General features: G+C 48.9%; 1 protein-coding gene across 1 annotated transcript; it reads left to right on the forward strand.

Annotated features, from left to right (window-relative positions):
- The first annotated feature begins 4,305 nt into the window (after positions 1–4,305).
- Positions 4,306–11,853, forward strand: RNPS1 (RNA binding protein with serine rich domain 1). Its single transcript, XM_042037333.1, is given in 8 exon segments — positions 4,306–6,008; positions 6,011–6,041; positions 6,382–6,537; positions 6,812–7,003; positions 8,164–8,266; positions 8,787–8,940; positions 9,407–9,548; positions 10,772–11,853. Coding segments are annotated over 8 exon segments (963 nt in total). The 5' UTR covers positions 4,306–5,929; the 3' UTR covers positions 10,878–11,853.
- The last annotated feature ends 103 nt before the right edge of the window (positions 11,854–11,956 follow it).

Here is an 11,956-nt window from a genome sequence, read left to right on the forward strand (position 1 = left end):
CACCCAGGAGGAGACCGATGTACAGGGAGGGCGGAGCCCTTCTCGTAACCCTTTCGGGGCAGCCGCGTTCCCAGGCCGCGAGGAGCCCGTCACCTCCGGGCACGGACCCGTCCGGCCCGCCCCGGAGCACCGCCCAGGCGGGGCTGGTCACACCCGTGCCACAGGATGGAGAAGCCTCACAGGAGGCAGCGCTGCCGTCCCTAGAGATCCCATCCAGCCCTGGAAGCATCAGCTCCATTCCTGCGGGGGCATGGTGGCTGCGCTGTGCCAGCCGGGCTGCTGGCATGGGCAGAGGCCACAGCGGGGCCGGGCCATTCGCTCTGAAACTGAAGCAGACAAGTGCTTTGAGCTATTCTCAGCTCTGCTAGTGCCCCCAAATGAGATGTTCATCTCTCCTCATTCAGGCTTGGCTTAAGGCTCTGTCCTGCCAGGTGCTGGCAGCCCCTGGGAGGGGATCAGAGCCCCCCACACGCTGCCACCACCGTCCTGGGGCTGGCCCTGCGGCTCACAGCTCTGCAGGAACCTGCTTCAGGTAACAACAGCTGGCAGGAAACCTTTTTCACAGTACTATTCTGCTGGTTCAGTGACCTTACCTGCCCACCCATGGAGAGATGAGAGCTGTTACGAGAATAATGGTGTGCAGGACTTTGGGATCGGTTAGCCTTCATGGTTTTGCCATAACTGAGAGAGAAAAAAATGTTAAACACTGTGGGTGCAGCCAGGTGGGGGTCGGGCTCTGCTCCCCAGGAACAAGGGACAGGATAAGGGGAAATGGCCTCAAGTTGCACCAGGGGTGGTTTAGTTTGGATATTGGGGAAATACTCCTTGCAGAATGGGTGGTCAGGCATTAGAAGAGGCTACCCAGGGCAGTGGTAGAATCACCATCTCTGGAAGTGTTCAAAAAAATACGTAGATGTGGCACCTGGGGACATGGTTTATTGGTGGCCTTGGCAGTGCTGTGGGAACGGCATTGGAATTCGATTCAATGATCTTAGAGGGCTTTTCTAACCTTAATGATTCCATGATTTAAGGTCATCGTGACAGTCTACTAATAGTCCTCATTAGACATAATGCAGTTTCTCATTGAACCCATGTGAACTTTTAGTAGAGTACAAAATCCCCTGTCAGGGAAATCTGCCCTTTTAACAAGATGTTGTGTGAAGAACAACTTCCTTTTTGCTTTCTTTGGGGTTCTGTTTGTTTTCTTTGTTTGTTTTCTGAACCTGTTCCATGGCAGGTTTTATGTAATACCCCTTGGTTTTGCAGCAGAACAGAAAATAAGCCAGTTTTTCTTCTTGCCACAATGAATTTACAGACAGCTGCCATGGTTTTGCTCGTGTCCTGTGGCGGAGGTAGACGGGACATATTCTTGCACTGAATTCAAGAGGTGAAGCTTCCATCGGTGGAAATTTAACAGATATGCCTATGGGCAAACACTTCAGCTGATCAGCACACCTGCTTCTCAGAAAGGTCTGTTGCTTTTAAGGCCCTGCATTAGGGATGGAGTCAAAATACACTTCTGACTTTGTTCCTCTGAAGTCAAAAGTCAGGCAGCCAGTGTGGTCAGAAGGTCAGACCAGTGGCTGCATTGGCAAATTTCCTTTTAAGTTCCCAGCAAACACATTTGGCAGGGAGAGCGAGAGAGGATATCCTTCCCACGTGCCATGAAATGCCACTGTCCGGTGCTCCATCTTAAGTCTTTCATTCTCCTCTTCCCAATTTTCTTGCAGTTGAGAGGGCAAGTCCCCTCTCAGTAGTGCCGTCCCTACATCCGCCACCACCTCAAAACAGAGTCTGTGAGCTGTGAATCTGCAACCTGCGCCTGACACAGGGCGGGCCCAGAATCCACGTGCGGAGGCTGTAGCCTGCTGGGTTGAAGCTCCAGCTGCTACTGTCATTACTATTATTATGCAGGAGAGGGTTTGGTAGGAACTTTTATTTCACCAGTTAGCGTAGCTGCATAAACTCTACAAGCAAACGCAGTACGAATGGGATTCACTGCACTGGTCAGATGTGCCCGATGAACTGCGCTGAGGCAGCGCGGGCCGGGAGCACGGAGTGCTCTAACACACCGAGCGGGCCCGGCCCGCCGCTGTGTTCCGGCCGCCGTGGCCACGGGCCCTGAAGGGGCACCCTCCCGGCGCGGCACGGCACACAGCACACCGCGGCGCGGCACAGCGCACCACGGCACACGGCGCACCACGGCACACAGCGTACCGCGGCACACGGCACACGGCACACGGCGCACCACGGCGCGGCACAGCGCACCACGGCACACGGCGCACCACGGCACACAGCGTACCGCGGCACAGCGCAGACCGCTCCCGCCGCCTCCGGCCCTGCCTCCGCTATGACGGCATCGCCGTGCGCCGGGCGCTGCCCCTTCCCGCCCGCGCCGCATCACTCTCGCGCGACGGGCGCGGAGCAGCGGCGGCGCCGAGGATGTGAGTGCGGGGCGGGAGCCGCGCCATCCGCGTCCATCCGGCCCGGCCGCGGCCCGAGCGGCCCCGCCGCCGAGCGGAGCGCTGGGGGGAGCGCGCTGGGGCCGCCGAGAGGCCATGGCGGCGCGAGGGCCAAGGGATGGGGCCTCGGAGCCGCGCTCTCCCGCGGCCGGGGGCGGGGAGGGGAGGGAAGGCCGGGGCGGGGCGGGGCCGGGGCTTGCCGGGGAGCTGGGCCCGAGTCTCGGCGCTGCAGCGGCCGGGCCGGCGGGAGGAGCGCTGTGTGGACCCGAGGCGCTGATCTGGCGGCCCCGTGCCCCACGGGCGCTGTACGGGACTCACGGCGTGCGGATCTGGCTGCCTCGCCGGCCCCAGAGCTGGGCCGAGCGGCCGTAGTGGGCAGAGAAGTGCCGGGTGCCGGACCCTTCTCACAGCAGGAATTCTTCTGCCAGTTTGCAGCTGGAGGCCTGAAGCAAACTGCCAGTAAAGGACTCGCTTGTAGCCATACGGGAAATCCGGGGGCGAGCGAGTTTGCTTCCTTTGCCACAGAGCTGCAGCTCTAAGCGTGCAGATTCTGTCTCTAAAGCAGAAGTGTGTGTGAGATGGACGTTTGGTTTGTGTAGATTGCTCTTAGGCTTTCTGGTTTGGGGTGGGTGCCCCTAAACCAGTTATTTGTTAGAGAGTGAGAGGTTTTGGTCGTAGGGAAGAAGCATGTCGCTTAGAAATGCATTGCTGTACAGCCTTGTATGAAGACTGTGGTTTATTCTTTCTACATTTTCCAGTGAATGCCTGAACTTGTGCAGGTGAAAATTCCCGCAGGTTAGGGTGAGGTTTCCAACTGAAGTGAGCTTGGCCAGTGGCATTCCTGGGAAAGGAACGTATGTTTTAGTGGAGTAAAACAGCTGGTTAGTTTGGAGGCTGCTTAAATGCAGCATCATTTGCTGAATGTTCAAAAGCCATTTGGCTAATCTCCCTGGTGAGCACCTGTCCCGAGGAGCAGTAAGCAGTGAAACCTGAAAGGAGATTGTAGCCAGGTGAGGCTTGGGGTCTTCTCCCAGGCAATGGGCAATAGAACAAGAGGATACCATCTTAAGATGCACTGGGGAGGTTTAGGTTGGCCATTAGGAAGAATTTCTTCACAGAAAGGGCGATTGGGCTTTGGAAGGGCATGCCCAGAGAGGTTGTGGAGTCACTGTCCCTGGAGGTGTTTATGGAAAGACTGGATGTGGCACTGAGTGCTCTGGTCTTGTTGACATGGTGGTGTTGGGTCAGAGGTTGGAGTTGATGGTCTCAGAGGTTTGTTCCAATGTAATTGATTCTGTGATTCTATTTCCTGCTTCGGCAGCAGCCTGGGTAACAGCAAACATGCTGGTCTTTATCTGTGTTCCCTCTTCCCTTCTCCCAGAAGGGGTAAAACCACATCTGACTCTTGGGCACTAACAGATAGGTTTGTATGCTGATAACATCATGACTCTTACAGTCCACAGGTGCAGGAGGAGCTGATGCGTAGGCAGAGATAACCCAAACCTGGCTATGGGATATTTAGAAGAAGAAAAATGGGCTCTGGGGTGACCTAATTGGAGCCTTCCCGTACCTGAAATGAACCTACAAGAAAGATGGAGAGAGATGTTTTGCAAGGGCCTGGAGTGCCAGGACAAGGGGGAATGGCTTCCTGCTGACAGAGGGCAGGTTTACATTAGAGATTAGAAAGAAATTCTTCCCTGTGAGGGTGGTGAGGCCCTGGCACAGGTTGCCCAGAAAAGTCCCATCCCTGGAAGTGTTCAAGGCCAGGTTGGGGCAACCTGGTGTAGTGGAAGGTGTCCCTGCCCATGGCTGGGGGGTCGGAAAGTGATGAGCTTTAAGGTTCATGCCATCCCAAACCAGTCTGTGATTCTGTTATTTTATGAAAGGAAAATCTTAAGTTTTCTGGCCTTGTGAAACCAGGAACCTGTCTGTTCTGTACTGCCCAGCTAGGCTCATGCAGTGGCTTTCAACTCCCGAACTGCAGCCCCCTCACACCTTGCACTAGAGAGGCACAGAGCTGGATAGAAATGTCCTAAAGCTGAGTGATGTACACAGGTTTGCTTGTCTTGGCTCCCTTTGCAACAGCCGTGAGACAGTCCATAGACTGCTTTCTTCCTGCCACTGGTGCTAGAGGAGACATTTCCTCTCCCAGCAAGCTCAGCCAGTGGCACGTCTGTGGGGTGGGTTTCCTGTCCTCCATGCAGAAAGGCCACGGGTGTTTCTTAGTTTCTGCAGGGAGCTTGGTTTGTGAATATTCATTTGTGTTGCTTCTTGCAGTTGATGTATTAGGGCAAACTGTGAAGCTGAAAATCAGGAAAGCAAGTTTCACTGTTCAGAAGTAATCTTTTCCCAACCATAAATTTTATTGCAATTCAGAGAATAAAGTAATTGCTTGCCAGAAGCACAGAAGCAACGAGATGGTTGGATGCTGTGAGCTGGAGAGGTTTTTTCTTGTTCACTGAGTTTGCCTGTGATGCACATGGAGATGGAGTTGTTTCCAACATCCTGCATTATTGTGCATATTCAGTGCCACTGCAGATAAGGCTGGCAGCTCCAACACACTTCTGCTCGTGCTTCCGTTTCCTGAATGTTTCATTCCTTGGTAGTTGAAAGTGTCACACTCCTTTAGAGGTTATTAAAATGTTGGAGGCAGGTTTGTAATGCAGGTGTTAAACAATCCCCATGGAGGAATCAAAATGCAGCATGTTTATAGACGTTGCAGATTTTGTGATGGATGCAGCCCTCACATGGCAAACATCTGGAAGTCAACTAATGCCCAGCATTTCAGTGCTAAATAGAGAGGTGTTAAGTTAGTCTCCTTTCGGATCTAGGGCAAACAGGGAGGGTAGGCAAGGTCAGAATCCAGTTTAGACTTTGTGCTGAGAAGTTGAAGTGAGAGCTGCTGTGGCAGCAGTGCAGCAATCTCAGCCCTTTCACCTGGTCTTACCAAGACTGATGGAGCTTTGGGAGCAGCTTGTTGAGGCTGGAAGCAGCCATAATTCAGTGAGGGTTTGTTCTCAACAGCCCTTCCTTTCTGACAAATGTGTGCTGCATGGCACAAACTGGTTTTGGAGAAAGATAGTGCTTGCTCCTCTGGAGCCAGGTCTGGGTTGAGAGGCATGAGCTGCTTGTGCATCTTGCAGAGGAAATGGATGCCTTCTGTCTGCCATATTTTTGGTTGGATAAATAAGGTGTTTTGTACTTCTGTGAATGTGAAACAACAGTGCAGACTGTATGGTGAGGCCTCCAGTGCCGGTGGGAGCTGTTGCTAACACGTCTGACAGGATGGGTGACTCGGGACTCTGGAGAAGGCAGTGAATGTCCAGTGTGTTGTGAGCAGGATTGCTGTTATATGTGTAACTGTTAATTTCTTTGTGAACCTGTTTCTTCTGTAACTAGGCTGTTCTTTGGGGTTTATTGTGTTTAATTTGGTTCTCTGAATCGAGGAGATAGAAGTGAGATTTGAGATGTGGGGCCCATTCAGTGCTTCTTTGGATGCCTCTGAAGGGGAAAAGGAGTTACCAGGATTGAAAAAGAAGAGTTTCCTTGAAGTCAAAATAATAAAGCTTCCAGCACTAAGTGATCATGCTGTCCAAATTTTCTAGGCTTAACAAAACTGGGATGTTACAGGGTGCTTAGGCTCTCCCAGTGAGGGTGAGGAATTGGAAATTCTTCTTCCTGAGTGAATTTTTGTGTGCTGTGGCTGTCTTCCTCCAAGCTGCTCTATAATGTGAAATATTTCCCTTTTTCTAAAATGTCTGCAATTGCCTAATGCTTTAACTCCACAGTAACAGTGATCCTGAATTACATTCAAAGTTCAGTGTTTTGTGTTGCTGTTCTGTTCTTTATTTGGGTGTGGGGCTTTTGTTGTCTGTGTTTTTCTGACTTAAGCAATGCCTTCTGCAATTTGTTGTTGAAGGGCTCCTTCACCAACCAAGCGTAAGGACAGGTCTGAAGAGAAATCAAAGGACCGGTCCAAGGATAAAGCAGCCACTAAGGAATCGGGTGAAAAGGATCGTGGTCGGGACAAGACACGCAAAAGACGCAGTGCTTCCAGTGGGAGCAGCAGTACCAGGTGGGTACTTGTATGGAGAGTAACAAATGACAGCATTTTCAGAAATCAGCTTTATTTCTGCTAGTTGTGGGCCTGTTGAAAGCTTGTGTTGTGTTAGTCACTGTGCAATTTTAGCCTAACTTAAGAGGGTTTCTATTTCAGATATGAATTTCTTTGGCTGTCTGGTGAGCTATGGAGCCTCAGTCACAGTTACTCTCTCTAGTTGTCAGAAGTTTCTCAGTTATTGTTTTTCTGGATATTCCACTAATTTTTATTCTTCTCCCCCTTTTAACAGATCCCGTTCCAGCTCAACTTCCAGCTCAGGGTCCAGTTCCAGCACTGGTTCTAGCAGTGGCTCAAGTTCCTCTTCTGCCTCGAGCCGCTCTGGGAGCTCCAGCACCTCACGCAGTTCCAGTTCCAGCAGCTCTTCTGGATCTCCCAGTCCCTCTCGACGGAGACATGACAACAGGAGACGATCCCGCTCCAAGTGAGTTTTATTTGTCTTCTAGGAATTGCCAGATGCCGGGTTAATTCCATGTAGAATACAAGATTGTGATCAGAACAGATTGTTCTCTGAAGACCATTTGCTTTCTCCATAGCTTAGAGATCTGAATTTTGTTAGAATGGGTGTGCTCCATTTCCTTAGAATCCAGACATACGCCCTGTAGGAACTGAGATTAAAAACCTAATTTTGAAGAGTTTAAAGATTTTCAATATTAGAGTTGTTAGAGGCAGTTTCAGTCAGTGTTTCCTTAGCAGTATGGGGCTAGATCAGAGTAAAGCTGTAAACTACAGCCACGACTAACAGAAAAGTCAGGGCTAAAACCAGGATATTTATATATATATATGTATATTTATATTCTTATTTACAAAAAAATAAGATAGGAAGGAGGGCAAAGGAAGCCCCCATAAAGGTGGTGTGGGAATCAAACTATCTTAATGTCTGTACAGTTTTCCCTTTGCGTAAGGTGGTGAAGGCTGATAAAAATCTGCTTAAGGCAGGGTGGGGTTTTTAGTGTATCACTCAATTTATGGACTTGAGGATTAGGAAGAAGCATAAATACAAATTTTCTATGTACTGATTTTTTTACAGATTAAAGTTTCATTCCAGATTTTTTTTTTAACTGCAAAGGCATTGTGATATGCAGCTAATTTTAAGTAGACTTTTTAAACATTTTTGGACCTCTGTAGTGAACAGAAAATACAGAAACACAAATAATTGAATCTGTTTGTGTGCCTGGTAGCGGTATGCTGTGATGTTTATGGCCTTACTTTCCCTCTTCAGTTGTTGAGATAAAGAATGTTTTTGTGTTAACAACTGAGAAATGCTTTAACTATGACCGCAACTTCATAAAAGTGCTTGCTAAATTCTGTATTTGTTACCCTAGTTGCAGTGAAGTTGAAAAGTTGCAAAAAAAGGTCCTCAATTTTCAAAAAGTTCTAAAGCAAAAGCAGACAAGATAAGTGCAAATCCTGAGGTGTTTCTGAGTGGAACACCCTCACCACCACCTCAACACTGTAACTTCTTCAGGAAAAAGATGCCCTTCAGTAAAAATGGTATTTTTAATCATGTGATAATGACTGGCTTCTTGGTCTTCTCCTGCATGTTGCCTGAAAACTGTAGATGTTTTCCGTTGTCCAAATCAGGTCCAAACCACCCAAGAGAGATGAAAAGGAGCGCAAGAGGCGGAGCCCATCACCCAGACCCACAAAAGTGCATGTTGGAAGGCTCACTAGAAACGTGACCAAGGTAGTAATGTCATGTTCCTCTGTAGTCATGCAATCATGTTCTTTGAGAATGTGTGAGTTGCTCCTTCAAAGCTCTCCAGACTTTTTGGTTACTAGAGAGTTGTCAAGGTGGTACTGTTGGAAATTGTTTCTTTGTGTCCAGATTGATCAGTGAAGAAAATTTTGGTAGGATTTTACTGCGTCAAATACCATGAAGGCTTCTGAGACACATGTAGTGCTTAAGAGGTCTGCCTGTTTTGTCAGTGTTCCAGACCTTATATCCTGTTTTACTAGGAAGAAAACTAGAATTTGGGACAACAGCTGAAATTACCTTGGAGACATAAAGGATATCTGGCAGTTCTTGATAAAGGATCTGCAGAGCTGGTCTGGCTTGAGTTTTCTTGGCTAGAATGTAGTTTAAACATCTTCAGGGGTAAAAAGTTTACTTTGCTGAAAAAATGTGCTGTGGATTTACTGCTCTGCCAGCCAGACCTGGCCAGTGAGTGTGGTCTGTGTCCCTAAGGCTTGCTCTCTCTCTACAGGATCACATCATGGAAATTTTTTCCACTTATGGAAAGATTAAAATGATTGACATGCCAGTTGACAGGCTAAACCCACACCTTTCCAAAGGTTATGCTTATGTGGAGTTTGAGAACCCAGATGATGCTGAGAAAGCCCTGAAACACATGGATGGAGGTAGGTACTGACCTGTAAGTAGCCTGGGGGCTTTTAAAAGTCTTCAGAGCAGATGGATTTGACCAGAAAATGAGTTAGAGGTGATAGGGATGTCTTTGGTGAACTGATCTAAAATACTGTCAGTTTTCAGCCCAAATGGCTTTTGTGAGGTTCAGGACAGATTCAAGAAATCACAGAACTATTAAAACTAATATTTTTTTCCAAAACAGTGATAAAATTATTTTACGCTTATATGAAAACTTTTCCAGCTTAACATCTGAGCTGCAGTTTGGTGGGGTTAGATTAAGAAGTCTGGTAGTTGTGTGGACTTTGTCAGAATAGCCCCTGAGCAGGGTGTGGAGATAACTGAAGTGGGATCAGTCCACGGTGCTGCCTGCGACAAAGCTGTGAGTTGCAGTAATACGATGTGTTTATGTTATTGTGGAAGAAGACTTACTTCTCCCTGTTTTTGTGTTTCCCTAAAAAGGCCAGATTGACGGTCAGGAAATCACGGCCACAGCTGTGCTGGCCCCACGGCCTCGGCCGCCTCCCCGACGCTTCAGCCCCCCCAGGAGGATGCTGCCACCGCCGCCCATGTGGCGCAGGTCCCCCCCTCGCATGAGGAGGAGGTGAGAGCTGGGACAATGCTTTTCTTTCTCGGTAGCAACTGATGATCGCTGAAAGACCTGGCAGGGGACAATCCTGTTGGACTTGACTTTCCCCTGCCAAGTGACAGTGGCGCATTTTGGGCATCGGTTGAACCTGGCTTGCCGTTCCTAACTCCTTAGGTCCAGGGTGCCTGCTCTGGTCTGCATCCTGAGCACAGCCTCCAGGAAAGGTCACGTCCTTCCCAGCCTGTTCCCTGGAGCCCCTTCTGCATAAAGGCTTCAAGGTGAAGTGGGAACAGACTCTGGCTGACAGAACACTTGTGGCAGGCTGTGCCAGCTTCTTGTTTTTCAGAAGTCCTTGTACTTCCCTCCCTTATTTCTGCATGGGCACATGACCAAAAAGCAGTCCTTTGTCAGGTGAATGGAGTACACTGGCCCCAAGGTGTGATCTGACAGTTGTGTGACTTGGGGCTGCCTGATTGTGCTTAGATAAGTTGTTCTGAGTCTTCAGTGTTTACATGTCTTCAAAATGTCTTACTTGTCAGTAGCAACTTGATTGCTGAACAGCTTTGAGCCACGGGTTTAAAAATGAGCAGTAGTTATGTGGCACAAGATCCAGGAGGCTTCTTGGTCCTCCTTTAAGCACACCTTTTGCTGCAGTCTTACAGATGCAGGTTTGCTATTCCCCCCTTTGTTATCTTTCCTACTCCAATTTTTGCTATCCTGTTAAAGCTCTGTTAGTATTCTGTGCCTGGAACCTCTGTGTCGTAGCAGTAGCTGTACTGTTATGACTGTTGATTGTAGTACTGAGAAGCTTGAACCTAAACTACTTCTTAAGTAAGCTCCCTCTAAGGAGCCTTGTTGTAATTTGAAAGGGTTTGGATAAATCCTTCCCCTGAATATCACCGTTTCGGGAGTTAAAGATGACTTCAGGTGAAGGAGGATCTGATGTAGGATCTGAGCTCATATTCCTTGAGGAAGAGAAACAGTTTCTTGCCTGTTGTTCAGGTATTAATAATATTTTATGGTTCCTGAAGCAGAGGCAGGATAGCCAGCGTATTCCTGCTGTGTAGTCAGTCCTCTCTGGAGCCGGCTGTGTTTTGCTCAAGCTCTTTTCCCATGGTGTGTGAGGGATTTTGGCAGGAGGCAGGGAAGTGTTTTTTAAAAGTTGGTAGTTGAGCTGACCAGTTACTCGCGCCTGTTGCTTGTCTCCTAAGGGAAGCTTTCTGCTCCTTCCCTGGCAGGTCCCGGTCTCCTCGGCGCAGATCCCCTGTTCGCCGGCGATCCCGATCCAGGTCTCCCGGACGAAGGCGCCATCGCAGCCGCTCCAGCTCAAACTCCTCAAGATAAAGCAAAAGGACTGAACAGCTTTTTACTTTTTAACTTAAATCCCATCAGATGGAATATTGTACCTTTTTTTTATAATGAGTCTGGGTGAGGAGGAGTGAGAGATAATCCTGGCAGTGAAGGCAACGTAAGAGGAGAGAGCACCAGTTCCTGGCCAGTAACCTTTGCTGTGAGGCTTCTGGATTCCTGGCATTGAATTGAAATTATTTAAAAATGGCTTTGATTTTAAAGGCTGTAAAAACATCTTTTCCAGATAGAGGGAAGGAAAGATGTTTCAGCCTCTCTTTCTCCAGTTAGCAGCTGCTGCTTGGTGATTGTAAACGCTTAGCACGCTGTACAGACCAGCATGTGAATCTTGTTCTAGTTAGAACCCCAATGAGTAAGACAGTGAGCCACATACCTTGATCTCCACGTGCCAGCACAGGATTTTTCAGGGCAGCTGGAGCCCAGACCTGCCTGAGACTTAATTCAGTACAGAATTGTTGCTTTATTCCAGTTCCCCATGATGATTAGTTTCTGCAGAGTAAGCTCTTCTTTAATGCTTGCACCAGGCAATAACCACAGAAACAACGGTCTAGCCCAGTGAATATGACACTATAGAGAAGAAGCTGAAAATCCTAAGAAGTGTTCTGTAGCTGCCCCCATAAGTGATTTCTTTCACCTTTTCGTTGAGGGTGTTGGTAAAAACTTCCTACTCAACCCACAGTGAAACAGTGTGAGTGCTTTTACAAATCCCAAATGAGCGACTGAGCACCAATCCGCTGGAAACTGCAAGGCAGAGAGGGAGACTTGAAGCCACGATGCTGGCTGGATTAAGTGGGGCTCACATAGGGAAAGGCAAAGAATTTACCACCTGTTGTACAGTCAATACTATACAGATTTTTTTTGTTTTGTATAACTTTGTATCCTTTTGGGCCATGTTGTGTTTGTACTTGTGTAGGACAAGCAGTTACTGAATAAAGCAGTAGGGTTGAGAATAGCCGTCCTGCCTCGCTGCGTTGCTGGGCGCAGGGGCGGCTGTGGGGGAAGGCCGTGCCGTGCCGGGGCCGTGCCGTGCCGTGCCGGGGCGGGGCCGTGCCGGG

The sequence above is a fragment of the Corvus kubaryi genome, unplaced genomic scaffold, assembly GCF_017639235.1.
Source record: "Corvus kubaryi isolate FWS band 111438036 unplaced genomic scaffold, C.kubaryi_AGA036_p1.0 37387, whole genome shotgun sequence".
Lineage (NCBI taxonomy): Eukaryota > Metazoa > Chordata > Aves > Passeriformes > Corvidae > Corvus > Corvus kubaryi.